Genomic DNA, 22332 nt, shown 5'->3' with positions numbered 1-22332 from the left:
TAGAAAGGCTGAAATAATTGTATGCTAATTTGAACAGGTAGGTTGTATAAGAAAATTCCATTTTTGATATCCTCCAAGAGTTAGATTCCATTATATGTGCTTTGTTCTTTCTTCAGACCTAAAAAAAAAAACCCAAAACAACTGATTTTTCAACCAGTAATTTATTCCCTCCTTTGCCTTGTTTAGAAATTCTTATGATCCCTCTGACAGTTCCATCTGGAACAAGCTTTCCTCTTATCCCCCAGCCAGCGCCAGTGGGTTCACCTTTACAGGCTCTGGGACTAGGACAGGAGGTTAGACGTGTGAATGTTTCTACAGTGGGAAGTTACTGCCATATTTTGTGAGAAAACTTAGGTCTGTGAATGGTCAGGAACCCACTCAAAGACATAGTAGGACACAGAGTCCAGCCATAGTTTATCTGACATGCCAAGGACAGGCATCTTCAGCATTTCTCTATACTGTTTGTTTTATAGAGATTCTGCAAGTATTACTTTCCATGTTAAATATATACGAAAGAACAGGTCACGTATACTAGTTTATGAAGACTGGAATAAAACAAACATTCAGGAACTTGAGGTCTAGGGTAGTATTATCAATACCCTGTGTCCACCTTTTGAATTTGAGCCCCATCTTCCTTCATTTTGTGTCTACCATTACCTTGCCTTAAAAAAAGTTGTATCATGTATTTGTTTCCCTAAACAATATATGGTTTAGTTTTGCTTGTTTTTATGCTTTATAAAAATATTTTTGTGAGATTCACCCATGTCATTGCTTATAGCTGTAGTACATCTATGTCCATTGCTATATAATATTCTACTGTGTGACTTTGCTGTTATTTATTTATATTTTATCCTGATGAACGTTATAGCTGTTTCTAGTTGGGGGCTAATGTAAAGAATGCTACATTATTATCCTTTCATATGTCTCCTGGTGCTTAAGTGCCAAGAGTGTCCACAGGGTACCTACCTAAGTGTGAGACTGCTGGGTCTGTTTTCCTTCTGGGATTCTGATTATATGTATATCGAACCAACTCATTCTAGCCTTCAGATCCTTTAAAGTCTCTTTCAACTTTCCATCTCCCTCTCTCTGTGCAGGACATTCTGGGTACATTCCTTAGATCTTTCTTCCAGTTTACTAATTCTAGTTTTAGCTGCGTCTAGTCTGTTACTTAAACCATCCACTGAGTTTATTTCAGTAATTAAATTTCCATTTTAAAAGTCCTATTTGCTTTTTTTCCAAATATACCTGCTCATTTTTAGTAGTTTCTCATTGTTTGCTGATTGTCTGTGGTTCCATTTTTCAAATCTTTGAGCGTTTAATACATGATTGCTTTATATTATATATCTGATAGTTCCGATACCTGGGGTTGTCTTAGATCAGGTTCCTCAGAATCAGAACCTGAGACAAAGATTCCTGGGCCAGTGATTTATTAAGAAAGTGCTTCTGGGAGAAAGCAGTGAGGGAGCGGCGTCCGGTTAAGGAAGACAAAGGCAAGATTTTAGGAGGAGGTCCAGCCTCGACGAGTTTGCACTGGAGTCCTGGAGCGTAAAGCGCTCTTCAGAGTTTTCATCCCCGGCGGCTAGGGAGCCGCGTTCACACTCCTGCCTGGGTGTGACTCCCAGGCTTCCGGGGCCAGGGTGGTGCCCTGAGGGAGGAGGGGGCAGCGAAGCATTCACAGGCTGGGGGGATGGGCTGGTAAAGGGAATTCGGGGAGATCTGGGGGGGATCCCCCGTGCCTCCACTGCAGAAATCATTGGGGAGTTTGAGGTAAAAACATTTCTTTCCTGACGCATTCCCGCTTTCATTCGTTCAAAAACCCTGACTGAGCACATCCTGTATGCTGGCCACGGAGGCTGGAGATTAAGTGGTAAACACAACAGACCAAGACCCCGAACCGCGAGGGGAGGGGAGGGGAGGGGAGCGGAGGGGGGCGGACGGTCCAAAAGGAGTCACTGGCATGCCTGGTGTCTCAGCATCAGCTCTGGCAAAGCAGGCGACTGGCCAAATCCCGGCTGCGGTGTGTTTGGTGTATCCTGGGAGCTAGGATCGGTTTTCACGCTTTTAAGGATTATTAAATAGAAAAGAAGAAAAGTATGTAACAGAGATCTCATGTGGCCACAAAGCCTGAAATATCCCTATGCGGCCCTTTACCCAAGAATTGCTCGACCCACATGTTTAATAGCTGAGATTCTGGTTTCCACTCCTGACGTGGGGGTCTTCCCAGACCAAGCAGTTCTCCGTCTGCAGTTGCGCGTCCCACGACTCAGCTCAGTTCCGAGATGCCATCAGGCTCCGCAGGTGAGGGACTCGGTCCGTGAGCCCCTCAGTGCAGACACCAATTAAGCCCAGTTGTCACCTGTGCTCCCGTCCTGTGGATCGCAGGTTCCCGCAGCCCCCTCCTTGGGTTTGCTTAACTGGCTAGAGCGGCTCACAGGCCCGGGAGACTAGCTACTCCCTAGATTTCTGGTTTATTACCAACGGTGTTAGGGCTACAGATCAACAGCCAGATGGGGACACGTGGAGGGGCGTGGAGTTTTCCTGCCCTCTGGGTGCCCTCCCCCGAATCTCCACCTGTTCAACCGGGAGGCTCTCTGGACCCCGTCTTTGGGTTTTATGGAGGCTTCATCGTTGAGCCACTGTTGATTAAATCCATTAAATCGTTGCCCGCTGGTGACGGAACTCACTCTCCGCCCCCAGGTCAGGGGCGAGACTGTAATTACTGGGGTGGTGCCTCCGGCCACCAGCCCCTATCCCGAGGTGCTTGCAAAAGGCACCTCATTAACATAACAAAAGACACCCTTGTTGCTCTCTTCGCAGGAAATTCCAAGAGTTTTTAGGCGTTCTGTGCCAGCTCTGTAAAGACCAACTACATCTTTCTTATTGTAAGTCACAATATCACAGTAGTAGTAGGTGCTGAGAAGAAAAATAAAGTTTGCGGTGGTTTATCACGGTAGGGGTGGGAAAATGTCCCCTTCTTCCCTTCTAGGTTCTTTGTCTGGTCTGATAATTAAATTGATATAAGGCAGATTAACAGGAGAAAAACAGATGTAATTACATACATAGGGGAGCCCCCTAAAGCCATTAGGACTCGCAAGGCTTAGCCGGGCAGCTGAGGCTTCTATAAATCTTGCCTGCGCGGGACATCAGGATGCAGAGGAGGGAAGGCCTTTCCCAGGAAGGAGAGGAGACCTCGGGATAACAAACGCTGCCCTGTTGTGCAGGTGTTTCTCAGGTAAAACTGTCTCTTCTGCGCTTCCCTGGTGGCGCAGTGGTTGAGAATCCGCCTGCCGATGCAGGGGACGTGGGTTTGAGCCCTGGTCCGGGAAGATCCCACGTGCCGCGGAGCAACTAGGCCCGTGAGCCACAACTACTGAGCCTGCGCATCTGGAGCCTGTGCTCTGCAACAAGAGAGGCCGCGATAGTGAGAGGCCCGCGCACCGCGAAGAAGAGTGGCCCCCACTTGCTGCAACTAGAGAAAGCCCTCGCACAGAAACGAAGACCCAACACAGCCATAAATAAATAAATAAATAAATAAATAAAATTTAAAAAACAAAAAACTGAAAAACTGGAGAGTCTCAGGGTTCTCTCATAGGCCTTAAAAAAAAAAAAAAAAACACCAACCAACCAACCAACAAACAAAACGACTCTCTTCTGACCCAGGCCCCCTTTCGAATGTAAATTTAGGCAGTTGAGAGGGAAGGAAAGAGCCTTTCCTGAATCTGCTGGGTTTTGATTGCCTTTATCTCAAAACAATCCTTGTGCCAAGGTGGCATATTTGGGGCTGAAAAAACCTGTTCCCCTTCGTTGCCTTGTGTGTGTGGTGATCTCTGAGCTCGAATGAGTTTGGCCCTAGTCTCAGACACAGGCCCCTCGTGCATGTACCCTTAGGGCAACCCTGCCTTTTGCTGGTTTCAGTTTTTTTTTTTTTTTTTTTTTTTTCCGGTATGCAGGCCTCTCACTGTTGTGGCCTCTCCCGTTGCGGAGCACAGGCTCCGGACGCACAGGCCTAGCGGCCATGGCTCACGGGCTTAGTTGCTCCGCGGCATGTGGGATCTTCCCGGACCAGGGCACAAACCCGTGTTTCCTGCATCGGCAGGCGGATTCTCAACCACTGCGCCACAAGGGAAGCCCTGGTTTCAGTTCTTTTATTTTTTTTAGTTGATAAATATTTTTTAAAGGAAACGGCTCCTTTTTAATTCCTACGTTTTCTCTTTTTATTTATTTATTTTTAAAGTATTTATTTATTTGGTTGCACCGAGTCTTAGTTGTGGCTGGCGAGCTCCTTAGTTGCAGCTCACTGGCTCCTTAGTTGCAGAACACGGGCTCCTTAGTTGCAGCTCGCCAGCTCCTTAGTAGTGGCATGCAAACTCTTAGTTGCAGCATGCACGTGGGACCTAATTCCCTGACCAGGAATCGAACCCAGGCCCCCTGCATTAGGAGTGCGGAGCCTTATCCATTGCGCCACCAGGGAAGTCCCTCTCTTTTTAAAACAGACCTCATTATTTAGAGCAGCTTTAGGTTCACAGCAAAACTGAGGAGAGCTATAGAGCTTTCCTGTGTTCCCCCAAGCCCTAAGCACGTGCACAGCGCCCCCACTGTCAACATCCCTCTCCGGATGGTACATTTGTTACAACCACAATGACACATCGTCATCATCCAAAGACCATAGTTAATATCACGGTTCACTCTTAGTGTCGTACAGCGTCCCCTACATACGAGCCTTCAAGTGGCAAGCGTGTGTTCGCATGTCCAATCACGTAAGTTAGTTCCCCTGTCTGGCGTACACTGTCACGTGTGTGCGTCCTCTACGAGTGGACAACCACTGTGCTTTTGTGTACCTTACTGTGCAGTACTGTCTAGAGCACAGTATCTTTATTTCAAGCCCAGGATGTCCAGAAGCAAGCACAAAAGCAGCGGTACACGTAGCCGATGGTGTTAGCTGGGTACCTAGGCTAACTTTGTTGGACTTATGAACGTGCTCTTGGAATGGAACTCGTTTGCATGTAAGGGACTTGCTGTACATTCTGTGGGGTCAGACACATGGACATGTATCCACCATTATAGTATCATAAGGAAAAGTTACTGCCCTAAAAATTCCCTGTTATCAAATGAAACTTCATGTGCCTGATACACAGTGAGGCCCAACAAACCAAAATATCACAGTATGGAGCAGAGAAAGGTTTACTGCAGGGCCAAGCAAGGCGAACAGGTGGCTTGTGCTCAGAAGACCCCAACTCCCCAGTGGATTTTAGGGAAAAGTCTTTAATAGGCAAAATTTGGGGTGAGCGCTTCAGGATGTGTGACCTCCTTCTGATTGGTTGGTGGTGAGGTAAGAGGGCGGAGCTCCAGGAATCTTGTGCTCAGCCTGAAGTTACCATCCCCCCCACCTGGGTTCTGCAGAAGAGCTCGGACAGGTATTGCGATGTGTATTCCTTGAGGAGGAGGAGGGACCCCGCCCTAAGGCTGTGCTATTTCTTGACTGCTCCTGCCTGGTCTCTGCGTCCCCTCCCTTCCTCCCCCCCCACCCCATCAGCAACTGTTTGAATCTGCCCTTTGGAACTCAGGGAAGGTCTTGGAGGCTGAACCCTTTTTCCTGCCAACAAGAAAAGGGGACACAAAAAGGCTTTTGTACCCAGGAGGGCCCCGCAGGGTCCTGCTCCATTTCACCTGTGCTCCCTCCTCCTAAGCCCTTGTCAACCACTGAGCTTTATACTGTATCAGTTTGGACTCACACAGTCTGTACCCTGTTCACATGGACTTCTTTCATTTAATAATATGCACGTAGGTTTTCCCCATGTCTTTTCATAACTCATTCCTTTTAGCACTGAATATTACTCCATTGTTGGAATACACCGCAGTTTATTTATCCATTTACTTACCAGAGGACATCTTGGGTGCGGGCACATTTTGACAGTTATGAACAAAGCTCCTATAAACAAACATCCACGCAGGTTTTTGTATGGACATGTTTTCAACTCCTAAGGGTAAATACCAAGGAGTACAATTGCTGAATCATATGGTAAGCGTATGTTTGTTTTTTTTTTAAATAGATTTCTCTTTTTTAAAAAAATAAATTTATTATTTATTTATTTTTGGCCACATTGGGTCTTTGTTGCTGCACGCAGGCTTTCTGTAGTCGTGGTGCACAGGCTTCTCATTGCTGTGGCTTCTCTTGTGGAGCAGAGGCTCTAAGCACGCAGGCTCAGTAGTTGTGGCTCGTGGGCTCTAGAGTGCAGGCTCAGTAGTTGTGGCATGCGGGCTCAGTAATTGTGCCTCACGGGCTCAGTAGTTGTGGCGCACGGGCTTAGTTGCTCCGTGGCATGTGGGATCTTCCCAGACCAGGGCTCGAACCCATGTCCCCTGCATAGGTAGGTGGATTCTTAACCACTGCACCACCAGGGAAGCCCTAGAGTGTTTTTAAAAGACATCAAAGGAATAAGGCAGCACAAAGAACTTAGTATTTAATTTAGTGGAGGATGAAAAAAAATTGATAGTTAATCTAAGAAAGAAGTGGAAAATTTTATTTGAGCCGACCTGAGGATTATAACCCAGGAAACAGTCTTTCAGAAAGTCTGAGGATTGTTCCTCCTGTTAGAGGTCAAAGCACAGTTGTGTAAGTTTTGGGGATGAAGGGTTATATGTCACATATGTATATTTGTTACTGAACTCACTGCTCAAAAGCCAGTACTGGAGAGACCACTGTTGGTTGGAAAGGAAAGTTTGCTTTATTCAGGAGGCCGGCAACCTGGGGAGAAGGTGGGGTCATGTTCAAAAAAAAAAAAAGAAAAAAATCCAAAGATTCTCCTCAACCATGAAATTAAAGGGAGAATCACTGGGGGAGGGGCTCAGAGTCTTCCTCATCTCCCACTGTGTGCAGACTTTCTTCTGATTGGTTGGTAGTGAGTAAAGGGCGGGGCTCCAGGAATCTTGAGCTCAGCCTGAAATTGCCATCCTCCACTGGGTGGGGGCCTTAGTTCCCATAGAAGAACTCAAGGTATTGTGATGTACATTCCTTGAGGGGGAACCAGGACCCTGCCCCAAGGCTGCATTATTGTTTCTTGACTGCTCCTCCCTTTTGTCCGAATACCCTCCCTCCCCTGATCAGCAACAGTTTGACTCTGCCCCTCGGAACTCACTCACGGAAAGTCAAGGAGGCTGAATGAAGCCTGTTTCCTACAAAGGAGAAACGGGGAGGGGCATGGTAAAGGACTTGTACCCCACAGGGTCCTGCTCCGTTTCCTGTTGACAGTTTACACAATCCAGATCTGAACATGTTAAGACCATACAAACATGGTGGGTTGTCGTGACCCCGGACAAGATTCCGATGGAAGGTTCTCTCCTAAGGAGCTCTGGTTACTTCAGATGCACAAGCACTAAAGCGGAGGCAGGAGGCCCAGATGGGCAGAGAAGTTTTATGTTTAAATCTTCCTTGAAATTTACAAATAAAATTTATAAATTAAATTTATAAATTAAATTTGTAAATAAGTTCATACATAAAATTCCTTGAAATATGAATTTTATTTCATCAAGGTGACGTAGGGAGCAATAGGAACCCTAACCATTAAGGGGAATACAGTGTAAAGAACTTTGAGGAATTTATGGCATTCCTAAGTAGGTAAAATTACACTGACTTTGGTAAATGTATCTTTTGTTCCCACGTTAGTGGTTTGTCTGAGTCGGGACACAGGGAGTCCCTATGGGAACGGATGGTAGTTACAGCCATGCTGGACCTCACATGCTGGACTTTTACTTGTTTTTTTGGCAAGCGTGTTGGTGGAGGCAGTTTGGAGCTGAGAGTTTAGCTCAGCAGCAGGCCCAGGGTTGGAGGGAAACCCAGCCTGGAGAGGCGACCGTGAGCCAGCCCGGTGCGGGCTGCTGACCAGCTCGGAAAGGCCAGACGGTAGAGCTTTAGGCCTTTCAGTTCCTCCTCGTGGGGCTGAAGCTGGCAGTCTGTGTGCAGGCCTGCGTCCCAGCAAACTTAGTGTGTTAGCACTACCTTTGGAGTCCATAAAATTGTCACACGCCACAAAGTATTGTTTGGTTTTTTGTTTTCAACCATTTAAAAATGTAAAAATCATCATTCTGTCTCAGGCCTTATGGGAACTGGACTGTAGTTTACTGACCTCTCCACTTTTCAGTTCTGTTACCGTTTCATCTTTTATTTTGTAGACCTAATTCCAACGCAGCTGTAACCAAGAGAAAACTCTTATGATTCCTAATTGAAAAGTTCTTTGTCCTGCTTCTTGGGGTATTTGTATTAATAGGCCTTATTTTTTAGGTGTATCATTAAAGATCTTGGCCACTTTTAAAGTCCTTTCAAAGGTTTCCCTGGTGGTGCAGTGGTTGAGAATCCGCCTGCCGATGCAGGGGACACGGGCTCGTGCCCCGGTCCGGGAAGATCCCACGTGCCGCGGAGCGGCTGGGCCCGTGAGCCATGGCCGCTGCGCCTGCGCGTCCGGAGCCTGTGCTCCGCAACGGGAGAGGCCACAGCAGTGAGAGGCCCGCGTACCGGGGAAAAAAAAAAACAAAAAAAGTTACCTGTGTGGGCTTCCCTGGTGGCGCAGTGGTGGAGAGTCCGCCTGCTGGAGAGTCCGCCTGCCGATGCAGGGAACACGGGTTCGTGCCCGGGTCCGGGTGGATCCCACGTGCTGCGGAGAGGCTGGGCCCGTGAGCCATGGTCGCTGCGCCTGCGCCCGTGAGCCATGGCCGCTGCGCCTGCGCCCGTGAGCCATGGCCGCTGCGCCTGCGCCCGTGAGCCATGGCCGCTGCGCCTGCGCGTCCGGAGCCTGTGCTCCGCAACGGGAGAGGCCACAGCAGTGAGAGGCCCGTGTACCACAAAAATAAAATAAAATAAAGTCCTTTCAGCCATCAGGGAGAACATGGGGAAATTATAAGTAGGGTTTTCTTGTTCCTTTTCTTTTTTAGGCCAGATTAAAGGCTTTCCTATTTTCCTACTACTTTGCTTAATTAAAATCTAATACTTTAAAATATTATTGGTGGCCAATTAGATTGGCCTGTAAGATTTTTCAACCAAACCAAACCAAAGAAAAAACACCAAACCGAAACAATTACTATTAGCATCCTTGTTACAGAACAAGCAAGTGTACTGAATTCTTATGTGTCTTAAGACTTGAGTACACACAAATCTTTCCTCATACAGTGGCTTTGTTTTTCTAACCCACATATGTGTAAGTCGAGTTCACTTTAACATGCAGAGCTGGTTGCACTTGTGACAGGCAAGTGGGATTTCAGGGTATCTTGTGCCTCTGTTCCAACTGTTGCTGGCAAAAGCCTCCAGGAGAACTGGGTCCGAGTGCTGTCTGGTCACCCGCCTAGGTGGGGCGGCACTTCGTTTTAGGTTTTGGGACTGATGTACGGCCACCTGCTCCCCTTTCTTAAATCATGGGATTTTTCAAATGTGCCCTTCCTGCACCGGAGACCAAGTTAAGAGGCTCGAATCCAAACCTTACTTCTGTGAATATTTTGGTCAGGAAGATGAGTTCTGAGTGTCACAATCTTTGCAGCCAGGAAAGAATGATCAACTGCTTCTTTCAGTAAGAGAAGCATCAGCCCGCAGGCTGAAATGACTGTCGGCTCGCGTCGACAGCAACACTGGGTGCTGGCTGTGGTCCTGAGAGGTTCAGGACCCCAGGATGAAGTGTCCCTGGCCATGTTAGGCACGAGACTTAAGGAGAGCCGACTTTATCCTTTTGTCAAGAAGCATCAACAGTGTGTCTTCCCGACTGGGTTGAATTAACCCGTGTGCCATTGCTGCGCTCAAGGAACACCGCGTTTTTTGTTGTTTTTTTTTTTTTTGCGGTACGCCGGCCTCTCTCTGCTGTGGCCTCTCCCGTCGCGGAGCACAGGCTCCGGACGCGCAGGCTCAGCGGCCGTGGCTCACGGGCCCAGCCGCTCCGCGGCACGTGGGATCTTCCCGGACCGGGGCGTGAACCCGCGTCCCCGGCGTCGGCAGGCGGACCCTCAACCGCTGCGCCCCCAGGGAAGCCCTGCTTCCATATCTTGAACCCAGTTTTGACCTGGATCCTCTGCACCGGTCTGTCCTGGATTGAAACTAACTTTTCATTGCCCGCATAGCTTTGGCCGGAATAACTGAGGTAATAGATCTCAGAATGGCCACAGATGGCTCCCATCTGCGTCGGCTACAGTTACTGAGAAAGGTACGCCATCTAGTAGCTGGAGCTATAGGAAACATGGACAAGACACTCACGGGGACATGTTTTCAAGTGTGTTGAAGGCCAGTAAAGAAGACGTAAGTCAGTGGGCGGGAGCCTGTCTGCAGGGGTTTAACAAGGACGGTGCAGAGCAGCAGTTGACCAGACCTACCTGGGCTGCGAAGTTCAGAAGTGACCCCAGTGCCATCGCCAGAAGTTGACACCAGTGGGCCGTCAGTTCAGCGGGTTGTCGATCCTGACGTTGTCTGTGTGTTCGCGGGTCTTGCTGGCCCTTGGCCGTCACTAGGACAGTTCAAATAATTGCTTCATGTTAGGTATTTACCCCTCTTCCCAAACAGAAATGGCTTTTGCTTGCTCTGATCTGTAAAAGTTACGTGTGCTAGTTGTGCATTTAACACTGGGGAGAAATCAGAGTACTTTGGCTATCTGTGCACGGCGGGGTTAGGAGTGAGTGCTGCTGGGTTTGGGGCATTCCCGCCGACCTCCCCATCCTGCGGGGCCCGGGGGGGGGAGGACACACGCGTTCCGGGCGGGGGGGAAGGCTCTGAAGGCTCACGTGGACTGAAGTCAGCGTGTGGACTCAGAATGTGAATCCTGGTCACGTCTCCCCATGCGGTTTCCCGCAGCGACAAACAGGAAAGCAGGGGACGCTTCTGTTAACCGGGCTTCGGCCTGACACTCCGGTGAAAACGTTGGTAGGATTGACCGAGTGAGGCCGAAGGGGGCCCTCTGCTCCCCGGGGTGTCTCCCGCCCAAGGGAAGAGACCTCGGAGTGCCCGAGAGGGGCGGCAGCGGGCCCCTGGGTCCCAGCAGGCAGAGCCCCAGGCCTCCGTGGGACACATGGAGGGACTTTTCTTCCTCCCACGTATTGAGCTTCATCTGCTCGCTGAGAGGTTTTCAGGTTGAGGCGTCCAGGGGGCTGGGCCTGTAACCCGTGTGAATAAAGGGTGGGGAGAGAAGGGAGTGGGGGAGGTGCAGGCCTTGGCGGATGGGGGCCCAGCTTTGGTGGAAGGGATTCCAGATTTTAAAGGCCCTGTGCGGTCAAAGAAAAGAAGTCTGAGGCTCCTATTTTTTTTTTTTTTTTGAGGCTCCTATTTTTAATAAGAAGTTTGGCATTCTCCCACTTCAAAGACACTGAAAATGATAAAAATGAGATGAATGAACGGGAAGAAAGTGTCCGCACAACATTCCACCGCAGGAGCGGAGGACACAGCGGGACGCTGTCCCGACGTAACTGGGGCCTTCGTGGAGCATCAGCTTGATGCAGTTGACCATCCCCGGGCCCTGGGGCGCGTCTGGCCTGGCCACTCGTTTCCCAGCCGGCCTCTGCCCCGTGGCTCTGTGATTTAGGATTTTTGTTGGCGGAGGCCAAGTAGGCTTGCGTTCCTGAGCTTGGTCCTGCCTGGCTCTGCGACACCCCCCCCCACCCCCGCCTCGCCCGCCTCCTCTCCATCTGCAGCTGCCTCAGTGCCTCAGACCTCAGGGAAGAGGGGGGAAGTAGAAAAACCTGCCCCAGATCCCCTTAGGACTTCGTAACAGGCTGACGGTGAGGCTCCTTGCGGAGTTGGCCTCAGACAGGACGCAGGCAGCGAGGACGGGGCTACAGGCGGGGCGCAGAGCACAGGGAGGTCAGGACACCAGGAATCCTCTGAAACAGCTCAGTGCCTAGGTGGTTCTATTTTAGACAATCTTATTAAGGAAATGCATGCATAAAGACAACTATTGCTAGAGTTTATAACCCAAACCCCCAGTCTCCTGTCCCCTGTCCCTACACAGGGGCTTAGGATCTGACCTGGGAACACAACCTGCTGTTTCGGAAATATTTGTGTTTTATTTCCTCGATAAGTTCTTATCGAGGAAATAAATGATTAATAAATTAGTAAATAATTATTATTTTTTTATTAATAAATGTCTTAATAATAAATGTCTGTTTTAAAGAAAATCTCAAAAACAGAAATATACAAAAAGCTCACCCATTTTGTACCCTATACTGGTAATTGTTAACATCTTTTCTAACTTTGCTGAAGTTAGGAGCCTTGAGTCCCGGTGCTGGGCTGACCTCTAGAGGTCAGGCTGGGGCACTGCAGCCTCTCGGCGGGCGCTCCAGCGGAGCCGCGTTCTTGGCCTCCGAGCGGCGAGTATGAAGCTGAGAAGCCAGCGGAGAGAGTCGTACCCCCTGCAAAGCTCGAGGCAGAAGCTCTTCCAAAACACTCAGTGAAGAATATTGGAACTAGTGTAACTCGCTTTTTTGGTTTGTTTGTTTTAGCTGACATACCACAGCTCTTCCAAATCATTTATATGACAAAACTCTCACAGATTCTGTCTGCTTTTAAAAAAATTGAAGCCCGAGTACCCTGCACGGTGACGGCCCGCGGGGGCTTCTCCGCGAAGCCGTCCCAGAAGCAGGAGAGGCTGCGTCCACCTGGTGCGTCGTGGATTTGTTCTCTTTGCCTGAGGCTTCTTTTTGGTAAAATAATAAAGAAAACTGTATTTCAGCACATCTTTCCGTTTTTTCACAATAACAGTAGCAAGAAAGTTTCTCTTCCTCAATTTGTAGCTAAAGCAAAATACAGAATGCACAGCTTTAAGAAAAAAACAGAACAAGGGAGCTGGCCGACCCGCGTGGGCCCTGGTGCCTCAGGAGCACCGGCCTCCCCGGGACAGGGCAGGATAGGGCAGGACAGGACAGGACAGGGCAGGACAGGGCAGGGCAGGACAGGGCAGGACAGGGCAGGATAGGGCAGGACAGGACAGGACAGGGCAGGATAGGGCAGGACAGGACAAGGCAGGACAGGACAGGACAGGGCAGGGCAGGGCAGGGCAGGATAGCGCAGGACAGGACAGGACAGGACGAGCAGGGCTGCCCGTGGGTTACCTCGGCTCAGGGATGCCCTGCAGACACCAGCCCAGGGCCGTTCCTCCTGTCCAGGCCTCACTCACATGATGCCCGGCCTTCCCGTGGCCTCCTGTTCCCGCAGCGCCCGGTCCAGTGACCTGAGACCCAGACCCTCCAGGTAACTGGCCATGCTCAAGCCATGGCCCCAACCCAGGGCCTCCCCCACCCCTGGCTGACACCCTGCGCCCAGGAGCGCCAACCCGACTTGTTCCCTCCAAAGGACTCCGACAGGCTTAAAGATAAAACCTGCGGCCTGAAACCATGTGAAAGTGGCTGAGTCACCGGCAGAGGAATCCAGAGAATGTTCTGGAAAGCCCGTGCATGCTTGTGCGTGTGCTTACCTTGTGTATTTAGCGTGTCGTGAGTGATAGCCACACGGCCCTGGTCCGCGTTGCGAGGCGCCTCCTTGTGCCCCTTTCTCCCCAGGGCCCCACTGAGGCCGAGCGACCACTGGTTTCTGGTTTTACCCACCATGGGCCTCGTTTCGCCCTGTAAAAAAATTTTTTTTTTAAGTTTAATTGTCAAATACTTATAGGATTGATTATCTTAATAATTTTGGGGTCCAGCTCAGTGATATGAAGCACATTCGCAGTGTTGCACAGCCATCTGTCTCCATCACTCTTCTCATGGTCATCTTGCAAAACTGAGACTCCGTCCCCATCAGACAGCAACCTGCTCCAGCCCCTGGCAGCCCCCACTCTCTCTCTGTCTCTGTGAAGCTGGTTATTCTAGGGACCTCATACAAGTGGAATCATACAGTACTTGTTGTTTTGTGGCTGGCTTGTTTCACTGAGCATAATGTCCTCAAGGTTCATCCACGGTGTTGTAACCAAAAGTGGGGTCCGGCCGCTCGCCACTCAGAAACCAATAAAGAGGCCAGGCTGGTGGAAAGGAAGGTTTGCTTTATTTTGCAGGCCGGCAGCCGGGGTGTGGGGGGGAGGGAGACGGACGCCTGTCCAAAGGCCGACTCCCCCCGCTGACAATCAGGGGGCAAGAGCTTGTACAGACAGCTTTTATTCTACCAGAAGAAACAGCACAGGCGGCTCTGACAGTCACCATGAGATGGGTCATCGGTGGTCTGACCGACGCCATCTTGATTGTTCTAGGTACAGTTAACCTTCAGTTCCACATTCGGTTTCCATCTCTCTGAGGCCAGTTCCCGGGATTGTGGCAGCTTCTGTCATGGCTGCAGTCTGGTCATCATGGAGTTCACTCCTGCCACCCGGTGAGGGTTTCGGTATCTACAAGACGGCGCACAGGATACGGCTCAGAGGATTATCTCTATCCCTTAAGGGGGAACTAAAGGTCCTTGACTACGCTTAATGACTAAACTATTATTTTTTGGTCTCGTTTGACTGTTCTCCTTTGTTTCTGCATTGCCCCACTTCTCTGATTAAACTTATCCTTTGGCTAAAGTTTTTCCACAGACGAAAGGCGGGCTGAGGACTTGGGGGGCAGGGACCACAGGGTCCCCGCCGCGTTTCAGAGTAGCCTGTGTCAGGATTTCCTTCCCTCTTAAGGCTGCATAACATTCCATCGTGCGGTTGTGTATCCATTCATCCGCCTGTGGCCACTGGGTTCTTTCCCTCTTTTGGCCGCTGAACAATGCTGGTGTGGACACGGGGGCACAAATATGTGTCTGAGTCCCCGCTTTCAGCTTTCGGGGGTATACACCCAGGAGTGGAGTCTCCGGTTCACGACAGGCCTGTTCGGAACTTTTGGAGAAACCACGCACCACTTGGCCCCTGGCTGCAGCTTTTACACTCCAGCCAGCAGCGCACAGCGCTGTCTCGCCACACCCCCGCCAGCCCCGCGCTTGCTTTCTTCTCTCTTCTGTTCACCCTCGCCATCGCAATGGGCGGCCCGTGGTTTTGATCTGCATTTCCCCGCTGACGAGTCACGTAGACCTCTGTCTCATTTCGAATTGTTTCCGAATGCTCACGGCTCGCTCTGCACTGCTTTCCAGAAAAGAGATGAAGCTGCTGGAACGGTCGGGCTTCCTGAAAGGCTCGCGCGGCGCCAAGGAGCAGCTGTCACTCATCAGCAGTTGTTCCGACCTCCGGGAGGCGGTAGAGGGCGCCCTGCACGTCCAGGTGAGCGGGGACACCTGTCTTCCGGGGCGGGGCAGGTCAGGATGTGCCTGCAGGTCAGGATGCCGTTCACGGGAGAGCAAACACTGTCTTTAACCGGCTGGTACACGGGCTCTCGTCAAACCCATGGGATAGTGTTATCTTTCAGGGGTGTTAGAATGTTGAGCAAATACACATTTTCTGGACAGCTAACACTGTTACTTTTTTCTTCTAACTGAATGAGAGATTATGTTCTTGTTCGCATATGCAAGTGTGTAAAAGCTTAAAGAAGTCGCCCACAAGAAACCCTCTCATTTCTTGTGGCCTTTGCGTTTAGCTTTTCCAACAGCGCCACTCGGCAAAAGCGGGCTCTCCGGGGGCCCTGCTCCCACCACCGAGGATGCTGCAGGCCGAGCGGGCGGGGGCCTCGGGGCCAGGGGAGCAGCTCGGTGCCCTCGCAGGCTCCAGCCCACCCGGGACCACGGGCAGCTCCCGCCCCACTAAGACCGCGGCGTCACCCCGGCTTCTGGAATGCGACACTTACTGCCCAGGGTCGACGCAGCCTTCGCTCCGGAGGCCCTCGCTGTCTGTCCAGTCAGTGCTGATGTCCCGTCTGCTCTGTGATGATGGTCGAGCTGAGAATTTGGGAGCAAACCCGGGGCCTGAGCGCGTTTCCTGGTCCGGAGACCCGGGGGCCGACGCTCCTCCAGTGCACCCAGCAAAGCGCCCCATCTCCTCCTGCTCTTTCCACCCGGATCTCGTGACACCGAGGGCTCTGAGGGGCCCTGGCGTTACGGCTGAGCCCTCCTGACGTGGCCCCGAGCGCCCAGGGGTCCTCCCGGCAGCGCGGTGCCCGCAGAGGAAGGGTCCTCACGTGGTTAGCTTGATTTTAAGGGAAGTGTCTCCTCTTCCGCGACCCTGCTGGAGGAGGGCGACGCAGGTCGTTCTCATTGTGCTGCTAGCAGAGACCCCCTGCGGGGGCGAGGGGACAGGGGACCGAGGGGTCCAGGACAGACCTCGAGCCGCCCACCCTGCACTGAGCAGCTGAGGGCCTTTCTCCGGCTTCCCGACCCGACCCCTCATCCTGGTCCGGCGAGGGCGGGACACCCATGCCTGGGTCGTTGTGGTCACATCAGGTGACCCTAATACAAGGCCAGGCTCTGTTGCCTCCAATGAGAACATCAATAGATTCCTTTCTGGGGTCAATTTGCTATATAATATTTACGCGACGGAAATGAAGATGTATGATGACACGTCTGATGGGACCTGGCGTGTGAACATGTGACCACGTTTCACAGAACACTCGTTCAGACTTTTAACGGTGCCTGACTTGGCGTCTGTCTTCACTAAGTGACTTGAGCCTCTTTTCTTTTTTCTTTTTAAAATTAATTGATTTTACTTTTGGCTGCCTTGTGTCTTGGTTGCTGCGCGCGGGCTTTTCTCTAGTTGCGGTGAGAGGGGGCTACTCTTCCTTGCGGTGCGCGGGCTGCTCATTGCGGTGTCTTCTCTTGTTGCGGAGCACGGGCTCTAGGCACGCGGGCTCCAGTAGTGGTGGCACACGGGTTCAGTAGGTGTGGCTCGCGGGCTCTAGAGCGCAGGCTCAGTAGTTGTGGCGCACGGGCTTAGCTGCTCCGTGGCATGTGGGATCTTCCTGGACCAGGGATAGAACCCGTGTCCCCCTGCATTGGCAGGCGGATTCTCAACCACTGCGCCACCAGGGAAACCCGCAACTAACGCATCTTAATTTCACCTTATGTTTTGCAAACAAATGAGAAAATAAATGCCCCCAATCAAAACCTTCCTGATGTGATACCATGTGTTTGTTAAGTTATATTAGGTTTCTAACAATCTGGGGATGTTAAAAATTTATTTTAAAGAATAAAGAAAGTTTGGGAGAATCCTACTCGGGTCCATTATTCCAAAAATGTTTTAGTACTTTCCTGTATTTGTATTTCTTTCCATTTCTTCTGTTTATTTTCTCTCTTTCTCTAACATACTTAACATTATACTGTAAATAGAATTTTGCATCACGGTTTTTATTTAGGACTTTACAACCTTTCTTGCCTTCCTGTCTCTATCACAGAGAAGTATAATTTTTGGACTTAAAAAAAACCTGTTATGTTTATCATGTGATATCTAACCTGAGAGAACCTTCCATCTAAAAATGACCTTGAAGCTGAAGGGCCAAGGCCACGGCTGCATCCACTCCCCACCAGCCTCATGGCACCTCCCTGTCTTAATGCCCAGAGACTTCCTGCTAGCCAACCCTTCTTAGCAATTCTTTATGGCTCCCTTTTTCTCAATTATAAAAGGAAAAATTCCCATTGTAGAAAAATTAATCCAGGCTACTTGGAGACTTTTTTTAATAAAAAGAAAATGATCATTACTTTAGTGAATTGTCCAAAGTCAGGAGGCAGAGCATGTGAATCAATACAAACAATGCTTCCACCACAAACCATCCAGTTGTGGGATTTACTGAGTCCCGAGGGTCACAGCCCCAGAAATGTGAGCGTAGTTCTTTGTGGTCAGTTTGTCTTCTACCCAAACCCCAGCGGACGGGAGCCTGGGTCAGAAGGTTTCCTAACACTCTGCTGAAATGTGGGAGCATGCAAGAATGGAACCTGAATTTCTAGAACTTAGTGCAATTTTGAAATCAAATCTTGCCTGGCAAGAGAATCTACTGTGCTGGAAAAATAAGTTTATTCTGAAAAGCCCGTCTAATGCATTGGCTGTTACAGAGCATTAAGGCTCACTAGCTGTGGTGCAGACGCTTCACCTTACCTCTGGAATTTCAGACCTGAGATCAAGGTAGCTGGTAGGAGCCCTGGGAATGGTCATGGTATTATGTATGAGCTTTAAGTGGACTTACCTTACACGAGCAGGACAGCAGCTGAGATCTAGAAGTAAAAATGATATTTATCCATGTAGATGTGAGAATTTGCATCTAAACCTTACCTGTAAAATTTAGAAAATGCTAGTCTTTTTTTTTTTTTTTTTTTGCCTGTGTTTTGTCTTTGTTGCTGTGCGCGTCCCCTGCATTGGCAGGCGGATTCTTTTTCTGTGTGTGTGTGTGTTACGCTGGCCTCTCACTGCTGCGGCCTCTCCCGTTGCGGAGCACAGGCTCTGGACGCGCAGGCCCAGCGGCCATGGCTCACGGGCCCAGCCGCACCGGGTCACGAACCCGCGTCCCCTGCATCGGCAAGTGGACTCTCAACCACTGCGCCACCAGGGAAGCCCTGGCAGGCGGATTCTTGACCACTGTGCCACCAGGGAAGTCCATGCTGGTCATTTTGGTAAGGACTCGGAGACTGTCAGTAATTACAGGATGCAGTGTTCACGATAAATACTACAGTTTAAATTTGTACATTTTCTTAAAGAATGCAAGCTCGTTGGGCTTCGGGTCTGGGTCCACTGAGGCTCAGAACGTTGTGGTCGGAGTGGGAGCGTTGTGTTCAAGTATGGCGGCAGCACATGGGGCGAGCAGCGCTGTGCACAGGAGTGCACACTGAAACTCGAATTTCATTTTTCCTGTTCGTGTGTGTGTGCGCGCGTGTGTGTGTTTTAATTTGTAAACTCAGGCTATAATTTACATACAGTAAACTCTGGCAGTTTTAGTGTCCAGTCCTGTGTGTTCTGAGAAATGCGTGAAGTCTACACCCCCCGCCAGCTTTAGGGCATGCCTGTCACCCCCCCGAGTCCCCTCCTTCCCCTGTGCCATCAGCCTCCCCTCGCCATCCCCAGGCCCGCAGCCACTGCTCTGGTTCTGTCCCTAGAGTTTTGCCTATTCCGTAATGTGGTACAAGGTGGAATCACCAGAGCTTGCACGTGCTTTGTTAGATTCATACATAAATAGGTCATGAATTAGGTGCTATTGTAAAAGGTACCTTCAACAATTTTCAACTTCTCATTGCTCACTGCTAGCAGATAGTAATATAGTTAGAGTTAAAAGTGTGCTGTTTAACTTATTTAAATTTGGGAGGATTTTCCATGTATCTTTGTTTCTAGTTTAAGTCCATTACAGTCCCAAAACATACTTTATGTGACTTCAATTCTTTTACTTTGTTGAGGCATATTTTATAACCCAGGATATAGTCTATTTTGGTGAATATTCCATGTGCAGTTGAGAAAAATGTGTATTCTGCTGTTGTTGAGAGGAGTGAACTGTAAATATCAACTAGGTCATGTTGGTTGATAGTGTTATTCGGGTGTTTGTTTGTTTTTTTTTTTTTTTTTTTTGGCTGGGTTGGGTCTTCATTGCTGCACGCGGGCTTTCTCTAGTTGTGGCGAGCGGGGGCTACTCTTTGCTGGGGTGCATGGGCTTCTCATTGCGGTGGCTTCTCTTGTTGTGGAGCATGGGCTGTAGGCGTGCGGGCTTCAGTAATTGTGGCACGTGGGCTCAGTAGTTGTGGCTCACAGGCTCTAGAGTGCAGGCTCAGTAGTTGTGGCGCACGGGCTTAGCTGCTCCACAGCATGTGGGATCTTCCGGACCAGAGCTTGAACCTGTGTCCCCTGCACTGGCAGGTGGATTCTTAACCACTGCACCACCAGGGCGGTCCAGGGTCTTTTCAATTCTAATGGATATTCTGTCTACTTATTCTATCCAACACTGAGAGAAAAGTGTTGACGTCCGTAATTATGGATTCATTTCTCAATTAGTTCAAACTAGGCATATAGTTGGGCCTTGAGCTTTTATCCTACAGACTCTGTCTTTTATTTATTAAAAAAAAATTTTTTTTGGCCACACAGCATGTGGGATCTTAGTTCCCTGACCAGGGATGGAACCTGTGCCCCTTACAGTGGGAGAGCAGAGTCTTAACCACTGGACTGCCAGGAAGTCCCAAGACTCTTTTAATTAGCATGTTTTGGTCCATTAAATTTAATGTAATTATTGATATGGTGGATTAAAATCTACTGTTGCTTCTTGTTTTCCATTTGTTTTTTGTTCTTCTCCTCACCCTTATTTCTGGCTGGCTTTTAGATTGAATATTTTTTATCATTTCATTTTATTTCCATGATTGTTCATTATTTATACGTCTTAAAATTTTTTTTGGTGATTACCATAGGATTTATGAAATTCCTTTTTAACTAGTCATGGTCTACCTTCATGTGTCGTGTAAGAACCTTACAGCATACTCCCAGCTCCTCCCTCTTTTGTGTTGTTGTCATAGATTTTCCTTTTACACATCCTGTAGCAACGAATACAGCTGCTGCTTTCTCTTCATACAGTCAACTAACATGTAGAGCGATTAAAATTAAATTTTATATTTACCTGCATTTTCACTGTTCCAGCACTCTTCATTTTTTTTGTGCAAGCCCCAATTTCTCCTGGATCTGTGGTTTTATGTTCGTTTTGGAAATACCTTGGCCAGTATCTCTTCAAGTTTTTTATTGGTACACATTCTCTCTTCTTCTGTGATTTCAATTACATGTATATTAGAGTAGTTCATGATGTTCCAGAGCTTTTGGATTCTCTGTTCTGTTTTGTTTTGTTTTCTCCCAGCTTTTTTTCTCTTTGTGTTTTTGTTCAGGTAATTTCTACTGACCTATCTTTCATTTCATTGATTATTTCTTCATCTCTGTAGAGTCTACTAATGAGACTATTAATTACCTATTGCTATATAACAGATTACCCCAAACAGTAATTTAAAACAACAATAAACATATATAATCTTGGGAGAGCCTTGGCTGAGTGGTTCTGGCTTTGTGCCTCTTGATGTTTCAGTTAAGGTATCGGCCAGGGTAGATACTGGCTATTGTCTGGGACCAGGTGCGACTGGGGGGTTCATTTTCAGGATGGATCATTGACATGGCTGCCAAGTTGATTGATAGGAAGCTGTGGTTCCTCCCCGCGTGGACCTCTCCGTGGGTCTACCTGAATGTCCTCGTGACATGGCAGCTGGCTTCCCCCAGACGAGTGATGTCAGAGAGCACATGCAGAAAGCTGGCCTCCAAAGTCACATGCTGGGCTTCCCTGGTGGCGCAGGGGTTGAGAGTCCGCCTGCCGATGCAGGGGACGCGGGTTCGTGCCCCGGTCCGGGAGGATCCCACGTGCCGCGGAGCGGCTGGGCCCGTGAGCCGTGGCCGCTGCGCCTGCGCGTCCGGAGCCTGTGCCCCGCGACGGGAGAGGCCACAGCGGTGAGAGGCCTGCGTACCGCAAAAAAAAAAAAAAAAAAAGTTACCTGTGAGGGCTTCCCCGGTGGCGCAGTGGTTGAGAGTCCGCCTGCCGATGCAGGGGACGCGGGTTCGTGCCCCGGTCCGCGAGGATTCCACTCGCCGCTGGGCCCGTGAGCCGTGGCCGCTACGCCTGCGTCCGTGAGCCGTGGCCGCTGCGCCTGCGCCCGTGAGCCGTGGCCGCTGCGCCTGCGCCCGTGAGCCGTGGCCGCTGCGCCTGCGCCCGTGAGCCATGGCCGCTGCGCCTGCGCGTCCGGAGCCTGTGCTCCGCAACGGGAGAGGCCACAACAGTGAGAGGCCTGCGTACCGCAAAAAAAAAAAAAAAAAAAAAAGGGATGTGTTTAATGATCAAAGTCACATGCTGCCATTTTACGCAGGTCAGGCCTATGCAGTGCGGGTGGGACCCACACAAGGGCATGCACACCGGGAGGCAGGGGGCCTTTAGAGTTTGCTCCCCCGCACACAGTGGCTTGACTGTTGTCTGGGATTCGGGCTGCTGGGCTTGGCGCCTGCCCGCAGCTGCGGCCCCTCCCCTCCAGGCCTGCCCCGCGAGAGGAGTGGGTGTGAGCTGAGCTCTGTCTGTACCTCCTGGTGGCCTAGGCCCTCCCGCCAGCTCACACTCAGCAGTTCGTTGGGCTTTGGGTTGACTTCTCACCTGCTTTAGTGGCGCCTGCAGTCTTCCCCTGAGCTCTGCCCCCGGGGACCAAGCCTCCTGTCTCTCCACGGAGAGGCCGGTCTGTCCTTGGATTTCAGGTTATTGGGTTGTTCTGCGATCTCAGCTAGGTCCAAGAAAAGTTCTGATTTTGTAATTTATCTGGCTTTTCCTTGTTTTTAGGGTGGGAGTGAAGTTCTCCACTGCTTTCACGTCCCCATAGGGTCTTTATTATCCTTAGTTTTATAAACTGGAACATAATGTTTATGTTTAAAATAGGAAGAACATTTCTTCAAACATTTTTTGTTTGTCCTAAAAATTTCAGAAGTGATTCCACACTTGTTGGGGAAA

The 22332-nt window shown here is 49.8% G+C and overlaps 1 protein-coding gene and 1 non-coding gene across 8 annotated transcripts in view; one reads left to right on the top strand and one right to left on the bottom strand.

Moving 5' to 3' along the window:
* CRYL1 (crystallin lambda 1) overlaps positions 1-22332 on the top strand; it is a 76914-nt gene that overhangs the window by 10238 nt on the left and 44344 nt on the right. For all 7 annotated transcript variants that reach the window (XM_059041489.2, XM_067016420.1, XM_067016419.1 and 4 more), the window contains one exon: positions 15056-15182. In XM_059041489.2, the coding sequence (XP_058897472.1) occupies positions 15056-15182 (127 nt within the window). The remainder of the gene's footprint in view (positions 1-15055; positions 15183-22332) is intronic.
* LOC131743599 (small nucleolar RNA SNORD22) lies at positions 198-323 on the bottom strand. Its single transcript, XR_009331867.1, has one exon. It is a non-coding gene; the product is annotated as a small nucleolar RNA SNORD22 (small nucleolar RNA).

This window comes from Kogia breviceps, chromosome 16, assembly GCF_026419965.1.
Source record: "Kogia breviceps isolate mKogBre1 chromosome 16, mKogBre1 haplotype 1, whole genome shotgun sequence".
Lineage (NCBI taxonomy): Eukaryota > Metazoa > Chordata > Mammalia > Artiodactyla > Physeteridae > Kogia > Kogia breviceps.
Note: the sequence above shows the minus strand (reverse complement) of the source record. Positions and strands in the feature narration are given on the sequence as shown.